The sequence below is a fragment of the Coenobita brevimanus genome, chromosome 97, assembly GCF_032717465.1.
Source record: "Coenobita brevimanus isolate Jiangsu-jjx chromosome 97, ASM3271746v2, whole genome shotgun sequence".
In the NCBI taxonomy this organism is placed as follows: domain Eukaryota; kingdom Metazoa; phylum Arthropoda; class Malacostraca; order Decapoda; family Coenobitidae; genus Coenobita; species Coenobita brevimanus.
The window spans coordinates 6972480-6983670 of NC_137050.1; the positions used below are offsets into that span (position 1 = coordinate 6972480).

Below are 11191 nucleotides of genomic sequence, written 5' to 3' on the forward strand. Positions count from 1 at the left end.
CGCTGAGTTACGGTTTACCCCGGTCGCATCACTTCATAAGCCTTACAGATCATTAACAGCGGGCCAATTTCCGCATAAACTACTTCATTCCAATTTGCTCCGTTCCATACACGACTCTCACCCTCCTGGATTCTCATATCCTTATTATTCAGTCTCTCTCAAACTATCCTTCCACCTTCTCCTTCGCCTTCCCCTTCTCAGCTGTGTGTGTGTGTGTGTGTGTGTGTGTGTGTGTGTGTGTGTGTGTGTGTGTGTGTGTGTGTGTGTGTGTGTGTGTGTGTGTGTGTGTGTGTGTGTGTGTGTGTGTGTGTGTGTGATTATAAGTCTATTAAGTTCAATATAATCAAACATCATAAAATGAAAGCATCTCTATTCAGACATTCCTTCCTTTAATTTCCAACGCAAGAAACAAGCTTCGTACACTCTCAGCCTTTGTTTCTTTCTTTCCCCCATAAAATAAAACCACCACCGTAACCGCCAGCTCCCCAATGCCTCACTAATCACCTCTTCTTCTCTATTTCCCACAGGTGTGCTGAAAACCGCGCCTCGCTGCACACCTGTTCGTCGTCGTCATCATCAACAACAACAACAAAAAGAACAGCAGTATCATCCGGTGCAACAACAACAATCAAAACAAACAAAAATAATAATAACAGCAGCGTCGTCATTAATAACAAAAACAATATATCAACAGGAGCAATTACAGCAACAATAACAGCAAAAGCAACAGCAACAGCACCGTCATCATCAAGAGTAATAACAGCCGCCACAAAACAGCAACAACAAAAATATACATCAACAACCATACCAGAACCAAGAACACCGACAAAAGCAAAAACAACAACAACAACAACAACAACAACAACGGCAGGAAAGCACATGAACAACAACAAAAACAAAACAAACAGGAGACAAATGAATGAAAAAATAAAGGAAAAATAAAAACAAAAAATCACCCACAAGATCAAAAGCACAAAGAAAAAAAAAAAAACTAAAACAAGGACAAAGAAAAACAAAGAATTTAAACAAGAGCAAAAAAACACACACAGAATTAATGTCAACCTGAAAAAAACATGAAAAACATAGAAAAACACTCACAACAACCATCTCGGCATTCTGTTCCAATTCTCATAACTTGTGATTGAAAAGGAAAAAAAAAAAACATCCAATCTCGCCTGCCTGGACCTGAAAGAAAATAGAGAAAGCACAAAAATTTCAGGCGCCCAGATTAGAGAGAAAAAGAGAGAGAAAGAGAGAGTGAGAGAGAGCCGGGACTTTCTTAGTGGCGAACTGTCCCGGTCTTGGAGGGAGAGAAATATTGCCGAAGTGGTGTTGGCGGGAGGGAGGGAAGAGGGAGGAAAGTTGGAGGAAGGAGGGAGGAAAGCTACGAAGGGAGAAGACACAGAGAGTCATAAAGATAATAACGCTGAAAATAATGGAAAATTTATGACAGGGAAGACAAGTGATATATTTATGATTGCACTGAAATAAAAAATAATAATAATAAAACAGAGAACATATTAATGGAACTTAATAAAGGGGAGAGACAGACAGTGGTAAATAAAGTGATAAGAGAAGCACTAGTGTGATTTAAGGAAAGAAAGAAAGAAAGAGAGAGAGAGAGATAGGAAGAAAGGAAGGAAGAATAATAAAAAGAGTTAAATTTAAGAAACGAAGGAAGTATGTGAAAAAAAGATAAGGGAATTCGTGACACTTAAAAATACAGAAAGACATAAATACAGGTCGAGGAAAATATTGGACAAACTTAAGGGAAAAAAAAAAAAACTGAGGAAAATTGTGAGAAGTTTGAGGTGACCTGCAGGGAAAAAAGGACGAGGAAAAAGACGATAGAAGAGAAAAATAGTTGAGTGAATATTAAAGAGAGAGACGGTGGAAATAAGAAGGTAAGTAAAGAAAGAGAAGAGAGGAAAACAGGACACAGGGAAAAGAGGACACGGAAACGAACGAAAAGAGAGAGAGGGAAAAAATATATGAGAGAGTAAGACGAGAAAGGACGTGAAAAGAAGACAACAATAAACGAAGGAAAGAAAGACAAGAGGAAAGAGGACGAGAATAGAAAGAGGGAAAGACTGGAAAGGAAAAAAGGAGGAGGAAGAAAGACATAAACTTTGGAAAGAAAAGAATAAGAAGAAAGAACAGCAGAAGAAAAAATAAAGGAATAACAAAGTAAGATAAATAAATAAAAAATCAGTGTCAAAATGGCGGCATCAGTCCCTTAGAAGACCCAGAATAAAAAACAATAAATAAAAACAAAAAATAAAACAAGAATTCGGACAGGTGGCATGGAGTCAGCGAACCGAACTTGCCCAGTGAAAGGAGGAGGGAGGCGAGGAGTGAAGGAGTGAAGGAAGGAAGGAAGGAAGGAAGGAAAGAAACGGAAGGAAAAAGGAAAAATTGAAATATAGGAAAGTAAAGGAAAATAAAGAAGGAAAAGGGTATCAGTGTAAAGGAAAAGGGAAGGAGGGAAGGAAAAAGTGAAGGAAAAGAAAACCAAAGAAAGAAAATGAAAGCGAGTGAAAACAATGAAACCATGAAGGAAAATAAAAACCAAACTCCGTCGAGAATGTAGGGAAGGAACCACAACCTACCCCAACCTCGGCCAAGTTTGCCTATAAACACCACTACCACCTGGACACAAAATGGCGTCCCTGTCCACCCCCACCACCACCACACCTACCACCACCATGACCATCCCTACCACCACCACCACCACCACCACAAACCACACGGATCTGCTTGACCCCTGGGGCAATTGCACGCTACTAGGTCACGTGGACTGGACGGACGGGAGACTAGCCACACTGATCATCCTAGTCATCATCAACGCCCTGGTCCTCGCCGGGAACTGCCTGGTGATCGTGGCCGTCTTCTCCTCACACAAGCTACGGACGGTCACCAATCTGTTCATCGTGTCCTTGGCCGTGTCTGACCTGCTCCTGGGCGTGGCCGTGCTCCCGTTCAGTATGGCCAACACGGTGTTCGAGTCCTGGGTGTTCGCCGTCACCTGGTGCTCAATATGGCAGGCGATCGACGTGTGGATGTCAACAGCCTCCATCCTCAACCTCGTGGTCATCAGTTTAGACAGGTAAGTTAATGAATCACACAGGTAAGTTAATGAATCACACAGGTAAGCTAATCAATCATACAGGTAAGTTAATTAATCACACAGGTAAGTTAATTAATCACACAGGTAAGTTAATTAATCACACAGGTAAGTTAATTAATCACACAGGTATATTAATTAGTCACACAGGTAAGTTAATTAGTCAACCTTTTTTCCTTTACTTATTATACACCTTGATATTTTCTTTTTCCCACTGTACACACCTTGCTTTTTCCACTTCTACCAACACACATGTCTATCAGTCTTCTCTTTCATCTACTTGTCCCTCTACCTCCACTGTAGACGTCAAATTGGAGGTCTTGAGTCTCACAGGTAAATTATATAGCCCTAATCTCGCCTTAATGAGCCACGAGTTGTCGACAGGCGCTGATCTAAACTCCCTTCACGTTCTCTTCCACCAAAACTTAACTCTCCACCAGCAACCTTCCTTCTAGTCCATCCACCTCTAATAAAAAATAAATAAATAGATAGGTAGACAGATGGATAAATACAATAGATAAACAGATAAATAGATAGATAAATAAAGCTGATTTGTATGCATGCCCCTCTCTATCATATCTTTACCTTCCCATATACATCCTATTGTTTACATTTAAATCACTTATTTCATCCTTTCCTTTATACTAACACTTTTACTTAGCATTTTCTTGCTCATCAACATGCCCCTCACTCCATCTCAACTACACATCCTTCCCCCCATCTCAACTACACATCCTTCCATCTAAACTACACATCCTTCCTTCTATCTCAATTACACATACTTCCTTCCATCTCAACTGCACATCCTTCCTTCCATCTCAACTACACATCCTTCCTTCCATCTCAACTACAGACGTAAACTGCCTCTATTTTCAACCTCACAGTCTTCAATCTGCATAATTAGCGGGGTCTGGATACGGGGATTATTACTGATTCACCCACTCTTATTCCTAATTATTTCTTAATGAGAGGAAGATTACCATTAGGAAGGAAGAAACGAGATGCTGTTGTCTTTTAACCTCGCCATCGTCTGTCTCAAGAAGTTAGGTTTACTGAGGGAAGACAGGAGAAGGAGGAAGAAGGAGAAAGCAAGAGGAACAAGAAGTAGAATAAGGAGAAGAAGGAGGAGGAAGAAGGAAAAAAAAAACAAGAGGAACAAGAAGTAGAATAAAGAGGAGATGGAGGACGAAAACGAGGATGGAGATAAATGAGAGGAGTTACTACGGTGAATCTACCAGCGTCTACAAGGATCAGGTGTCTGTAGGAGGGAGAGAGGGAGGAAAGGAGAGAAAGGGAAGGAGGTGGAGAGGAAAAGGAGAGGAAGGGAAAGAGATCGGGAGAAGACGGAGAGATGGAGGAGGGGGAAGGGAGGAAAAACGCTAAGGAGAGCGTGAGGGAAGGAGGGTAAAGAAAGATGGTAGACGAAAGGGAAGGAAGAGGGGAAAGAGAGAGGGAAGGAGCATGGGGTGGGTGAGAAGAGAGAGAGATGGAGTGGAGGAAGGAAAAACGAAAAGAGCGAGATAGGGAGAGAGAGATGGAAGGAAAGAAGGAAGAATGGGGGTGGGGAGAGGCAGGGAGGAGTGGAGGGGAGAAGGGTGAGAGGGGGGAGATAGGAGGGAAGTGGGGGGGAGGGTGTGGAAGGAAAGAAAGCGACATATAGATAGCTTGTCAGTATATAGAGCCAGGCCAGTGTGTCTAGACGGGTGCGGGCTTATAGAGGGAGGAGGAGGAGGAGGAGGAGGAGGAGGAGGAGGAGGAGGAGGAGGGAGGGAGGGAGGGAGGGAGGGAGAGAGAGAGAGAGAGAGAGAGAGAGAGAGAGAGAGAGAGAGAGAGAGAGAGAGTGGATAAGGCAAAATATTGGAATGGAGGAATAGGAGAGAAGAGTAAATATGGAGAGACTTGAGGGAAGACGGTAAATAAAGGCTGGAAAAGAGTTGAGAGAGAAAAGAGAGAGAGAGAGAGAGGGAGGAAAAAAGAGAAAGAGAGAGGCAGGACAAAGAAGGGAGAGGAAAGGAAGGGAAGAAGGCGGAGAGAAGTGAAAGTGGAAGCAGAGAGAGAGAGAGAGAGAGAGAGAGAGAGAAAATAAACTGCAAGATGAGAAAAAAGGAAATTCAGGACAACAGAAGAAAGAAAATGAAAACTCCACTGTGAAGAAGGGAGGGAGGGAGGGAGGGAGGGAGGGAGGGAGGGAGGGAGGAAGGGTGAGGAGCAAAGGGGAAGAAGAAAGTGGAAAATTAGTGAAAGGTAATGCATGGATGGAAGGAAGGAACGAAGGAAGGAAGAAAGGAAGGAAAGACGGAAGGAAGGATAAGGTGAGAAGAAGGAAGAAGAAACTGAAGGAATAAATAGGCACTTAAAGACCAAGAAAAAAGGGGAAAAAAATCAGAGGAAGGAAGAGAACTAGAAGAACGAAGGAGGGGAAAAGGAAAGATCTGGAGTGGAGAAAGGAGGAGTGGAGGGAGGAGGAAGAGAGATGTTGGAGGAAAGGAGGGGTGTAGGGAGGCGGAAGGAGGGATGGAGGGAGGAAGAAGACAGATGCTGGACGAAAGGAGGGGTATAGGGAGGAGGAGAAAGGAGGGATGGAGGGAGGAGGGAGGAGGGATGGAGGAAGAAGAGAGATGTTGGAGGAAAGGAGGGGTGGAGGGAGGAGGGAAGAAGGAGGAGAGATGTTGGAGGAATACAGACCTCCACCACACTGACCTGGTACTGGAGGGGGGTAGGGGGAGGAGAGGTGAGGTAAGTGAAAGAAAAGGAGGGAGAGGAGGGAAGGTGAGAGGATAAGGGAGGGGGAAGGGATGGTGGAAGGAGGAAGAGGGAAAGTGAGTGAAAAAAGAAAGGGGAAGAAGTAGGAAAGAAGGAAGAAAGGAAGGAAAGAAGGAAGAAAGGAAAGAAAGAAGGAAGGAAGGAAGGAAGGAAGGAAGGAAGGAAGGAAAGGAAAGGAAAGGAAAGGAAAAGGAAGGATGGAAAGAGAGAAGGTGAAGGGAGGGTGGAACATGAGAGGACAGAGGAGGAAAGAGAAAGAGAGGGAGAGAAGAGAGAGAAGGAGGTGAGAGAGAAAGAGGGCCCTGGGAAGAGAGGAAGGTGAGATGGATTGAAGGAAAGAAGGAAAGATGGAAACACGGAAACTGGGAGGAAAGATGACAGAGGAAGGATGGAAGGAGGGAAAGAGGGTAAGAGGGAAGAGGAAATGGTGCCAAGGGAAGGAAGGAGGCTGGGAAGGAAGGAAGGAAGGAGAGAAGGAAGAAAGGGAATAAGCGACCAAGAAAGAGGAAGAAGAGAGGGAGAACAGGAGACGGAAGGAGAGGAGAAATAAAGATGGTAAGTAGGAAAGGGGAAAGAAAAAGGATTAAAGGAGAAATAAGGAATAGGAGGAAAGTAAGAGGAGGAGGGAAGGGACAGGAAGCAGTCAAGGAGAAGAGAAGAGGACTGAGAGAGATTTAGAGAGTAGGAGAGAAAAATGGGAAAGGAAAGGGGGAAAGAATAAAGTGAGAGAGAAGTAAAGAGAGAAGGAAAGGATAGGGTAAAAGAAAGAAAATGGGAGAGACAGAAAGAAGAGAGACGGTAATAGAAAGGGGGAAGGAAAGGATATAGAATGAAAATAAAGAATGAGAATAAAAAAAAGAGAAGAATATAAAACAAGAAATAAAACGAGAAAAAAAATAATGAAGAAATAAGGAGTGGGGAAAGAATAAGAAAGGAAAGGAGAGGAAATACGAGAATGCATAAATAAGCAGAGAGAGGATATGAAAGGTAAGATATCAAGGAAGGAAGGAAGGAAGGAAGCAAAGGACAGACAGGAGAAAAGGGAGAAAAAATAAGGAAGTGAAGGAGGCTATGGAAAGGAGGAGGAGGAGTGTGGCTGGAAAGTGAAAATGGATGGAAAGAGCGAAAGAATATGAGTAAAGGATAAAAAGAGGAGAGATAAAAAAGAATTATAGAGTGACCAGAGGACAGAGGAGAGGAGAGGAGAGGAGCAGGTGAGGAGAGGAGAGAGGTGAGAAGAGAGGAGAGAGGTGAGAAGAGAGGAGAGGAAAGAGGTGAGAAGAGAGGAGAGAAGAGGAGAGGAAAGGAGAAGAGTGAGAGATGCGTCAATGAAGGAAGAGAGGAGTGTAAAAAGAAAGAATGAAGGAAATGAAATATATATATATATATATATATATATATATATATATATATATATATATATATATATATATATATAAGAGAGAGAGAGAGAGAGAGAGAGAGAAAATGAGAAAATAAACGAAAGAAGTGGGAAAGAGATGAAAAAATGATTGAGACTGCGAGAAAAGAGATGAGATGAGATGAGCTGAGAGGAAGATTGAGATGTGAGGGGTGAGAAATATGCATGAAAGGTGAGGAGAGAGAGGAGGATATTTGAATTAACGGCAGGAGGAGGAGAGAGATTTGGGTGGAAATGGGATGGAGGGGAGAGGAGAGGGAGAGAAGGAGAAGAAGAGGTGAGGGAGGGGAGAGAAGAGGAAGGAGAGGGGTGGAGGGGAGAGATCAGCAGACAGAAAAGATGGAGAAGCTTTATAAGATGCAGGAGGTAGGAAGGCGATGAGGAAGAGGAAGGAATGGGTCAAGAAAAAGAAAGGAGTAAAAAAAGGAGAAAAGATGAAGGATGGAAGGAAGGAAAGGAAGGAAGGATAGACGGAAAGAAAAGGAAGGAAGGAAGGATAGAAGGAAGGAAGGAAGGAAGGAAGGAAGGAAGGATGGATGGATGGATGGAAGAGGGAAGGCGGTGGCTGAATCGGTAGAGAGGTGGCCTGCAGTCCTAATGGATCCAGGATCAAATCCCGGCTGGGGCAGGGAACAGAGTAAGGATTTGAATTTCATAAAAGCTGACTACTGATCTACCAGAAGACAGCCCTAGCATGTATACAATATGGACGGTGGGTGTTAGCGCCGAAGTGGTGACATGTGGAGGTGCGTAGGAGGACAATTGGGCCTTGGGATAGGCCCTGAAGTCTTTGCCCAGAGTCGGACAAATAAAAAAAAAAAAGGAAGGAAGGAAGGATGGATGGAAGAAAGGAAGGAAAGAAGGGAAAAAAAAGAGAGACATCTGGGTATAAACAAGATGAGGGGAAGGAAGGATGAGAGACAGGAGAAGAGGGAATTACGAAGGAAAGGAGAGAAGGGAAGGCAAGGACAGGAAGAAAGAAAAATGAGAGGAAAGGATCAAAGGTTTGGCGAATCGAAAGGTAAAGGTGAGGGAGGAAGAAAAGAGTTGGGGAGGAAGGAAGGATGGAAGACAATGACAGGGAGGAGGAGGAGGAGGAGGAGGAGGAGGAGGAGGAGGAGGAGGAGGTGGAGGAGGAGGAGGAGAAAGGACGTGAATAAGTAAATACTGTATATAAAGGGGGAAAGATCGAAGATGGGAAAAGGAGAGGAGAAAAGGTGAATGGAGCGAGGAGAGAAAAAAAGGAAGGGGAGTGGTGTGAGAAGCAAGAGGGAGAGGGAAGCAGGAACGAGCAGAGAGGAGGAAGTAAGACAGCACAGAAGAGAGGAGAGAGGAAGAGAGGGAAGCGGAGAGGAGAAAGAAGTAGAAAAAGAACCGAAGAGAGGAGAGAGGAGAAGAGGAAGGAGGAGAGGAGGAAGTATGACTGAATAGAAGAGAGAAGAGAGGAGGGATGAGGAAAGGAGAGGAAGGAGACGAGGACGGGAAGTGAATGGAAGGAGAATTGAAGAGCAAGAAGTCAAAAGGAAAATTATATGAGATGATGGAGGAAGGGGGAGGAAGAGAGAAGAGGAGGAAGAAGAGGAAGGAAGCGAGGGGAGGAGGTGAGAGGAGGAGGAGGGAAAGAAAGATGAGGAAGGGAGAGAGAATGAAATCTGGAGGAAGAAAGGAGAGAAAAATAGTACGGAATGGAGAGGAAGGAAAAGAGAGGAAAGGAGGGAAAAGGAGGAAGGAGAAAAAAGGAAGAGGCAAGAAAGAGGAGGAGGAAGGGAGAGAATTCAATTTAGTGCAAGGTAGAGAGGAAAAAAGAAGACGAAGAAGAAGAAGGAGAGAGAGAGAGAGAGAGAGAGAGAGAGAGAGAGGAAGAATAAAGACGACGAAAAACGAGGTGAAAGGAAGAGGAAGAAAGAAATAGAGAGAAAGAGAGAAAACAGGTAAAATAAGAGAAAAGGATGAAGGAATTACATATGCCGAGAAGGAAAAAAGAAAGAAAGAGAAGAGGTAGCAGCAGAAGAGAAGGAAACTAAAGAGAAAGAAGACAATATGGAGAGAGGATATGAAATACAAGAGGAGGAGGAGGAGGAGGAAAGAAGGGGAAATATGGTGAGGAAGAGGTGGTTTCTCTCTCTCTCCTTGGTCCTTCCCTTCCTTCCTTCTCCCCCTCCATTTCCTGGCCTCTTTCCTCTCCTTCCAATTCTGCTCACACATCCTGCCTCTCTCCTTCACAGGCTATTTCCTTCCCTCCTCTCTCTCTCTCTCTCTCTCTCAGTTTTTCCTTCTCTCTCTCTCTGTTTTTCCTTCCCTCCTTCCGATCCTATTTCCTCCTCTCCGTATTTCTTCAGCCTCTCCTTCATTTTCTCATTCCCTCCTTCCTATGTCTCTTCCTTCATTCTCTCCTTCTCTTCCACTCTCTCTTTACCTTTACTCCTTCCAATGCCACTTTCTTCCCTTTCTTTTTTCCTCTTCTTCCTTCTTTCTTTCCCTTCCTTCCCTTTAGTCTTTCCTCATCAGTAATTCCACCTTCTTCTCCGTTTTCTTTCCTTTCTTCCTTTCATTTTCTTTCCATTCTTTTTTCCCTGTCTTTTTTTTCTATCTTCTTCTCTTATATTTTCTCTCCCCTTTCCTTCGTCTTTCCTCGTTTCCTTTCTTCCTTCTTATTTCTTGTCCTTCTTTCCTTTCTTCCTTCATTCCATCTCTCGCAAAATCCATTCTTCATTTTCTTCAGTTGTATTTTGGTCACCAGTCCTCCAGCCTCTCTCTCTCTCTCTCTCTCTCTCTCTCTCTCTCTCTCTCTCTCTCACTTTTTCACTCACTTCCTTTTCCGTATTTTTTTTTTTCAATCTATCCTTCCCTTATTTTCCTTCTTCATTCACTCATTCCCTTCCTTATTCCTCTTTGTACCTCCTCTTTCTTCTTATTCTCTTTCTTTTTCTTCGTTTAATCTTATCTTTCTTTCTTTCCTCATCTCCATATATTTTTACTTCCGCTTCGTCTCTTTTCTTCCGGTCTTCTTTCGCGTCTTTCCTTCTCTTCCTCCTCCTTTCGCTTCCGTTTCCTCTCTTTTTTTGATCTTGCTCTTCCTCTTTTTGCTTCTCTCCTTTTCCTTCCTTCTCTCTTTCTTTCCTTGCGTATTCTCCTTCCCTTCTTCCTTTATTATTTTCTCCATCCTACGTTCCTTCCTTCTCCTTCCCATTCTTTTTGTTCCTTACTCTTCCATCCATCTTTTCTTTCTTTCTCCCTCCTTCCTTGCTGTTTTTCTCTCCCTCATCTATCCTTCCTTCTCCTCTCCCTCCTTTCTTCTCTTCCTTTTCTCCATCCCACTTCCTTACCCCCTTCCGTCTCTTCCTTTCATTTTCCTTTCCTCCCTCTTTCCTTCCACCCTTCTCTTCCTCCTTCGTTCAGCATCTCCTTCCTCTCTTTCCTTCATTTTCTTCATCATGTGTCTCTTCTTTTCTTCCTTCCTTTTTTTTCATCTCTTCACCTTCCTCCCTATTAACCTGTGTATTAATTTCCTCTCACCTTTTTCACTCTCTTACTCCCAAATTACTTCTTCACCCCTCCCCGCCTCCTCTCTCTCTCTCTCTCTCTCTGTACTGCCTTTGCTCCCATTTTCTCCCCACCCTTCCCCCCTCTAGACCATTACATCACTCCTCCTTTCCCTCTCTCCTTTACATCACTCCTCCTTTCCCTCTCTCCTTTTCCTCTCTCCCTCCCACCTCCCCTCTCTCTTCTACCCTCCTCTCTCTCTCAGTCTATCCCTTCCCCCTTACTCTCCCTCTCTTAATCCCTCTTCCCTCTCCCTACCCTCTCCCTTAATCTCCCTCCTCCCTCCCCTCTACTTCCCCTCCTTCTCTGTCGTTCCTCTTCCTCCCTCCCACACCCTTCAT

The 11191-nt window shown here is 43.8% G+C and overlaps 1 protein-coding gene across 1 annotated transcript in view; it reads left to right on the plus strand.

The window, feature by feature from the left end:
* Window positions 1–1342: 1342 nt before the first annotated feature.
* LOC145413746 (putative G-protein coupled receptor No9) overlaps window positions 1343–11191 on the plus strand; it is a 104162-nt gene continuing 94313 nt past the window's right edge. Inside the window, exon 1 of the mRNA XM_080283406.1 lies at window positions 1343–3106. Within this exon, the coding sequence (XP_080139532.1) occupies window positions 2661–3106 (446 nt within the window). The 5' untranslated portion in view covers window positions 1343–2660. The remainder of the gene's footprint in view (window positions 3107–11191) is intronic.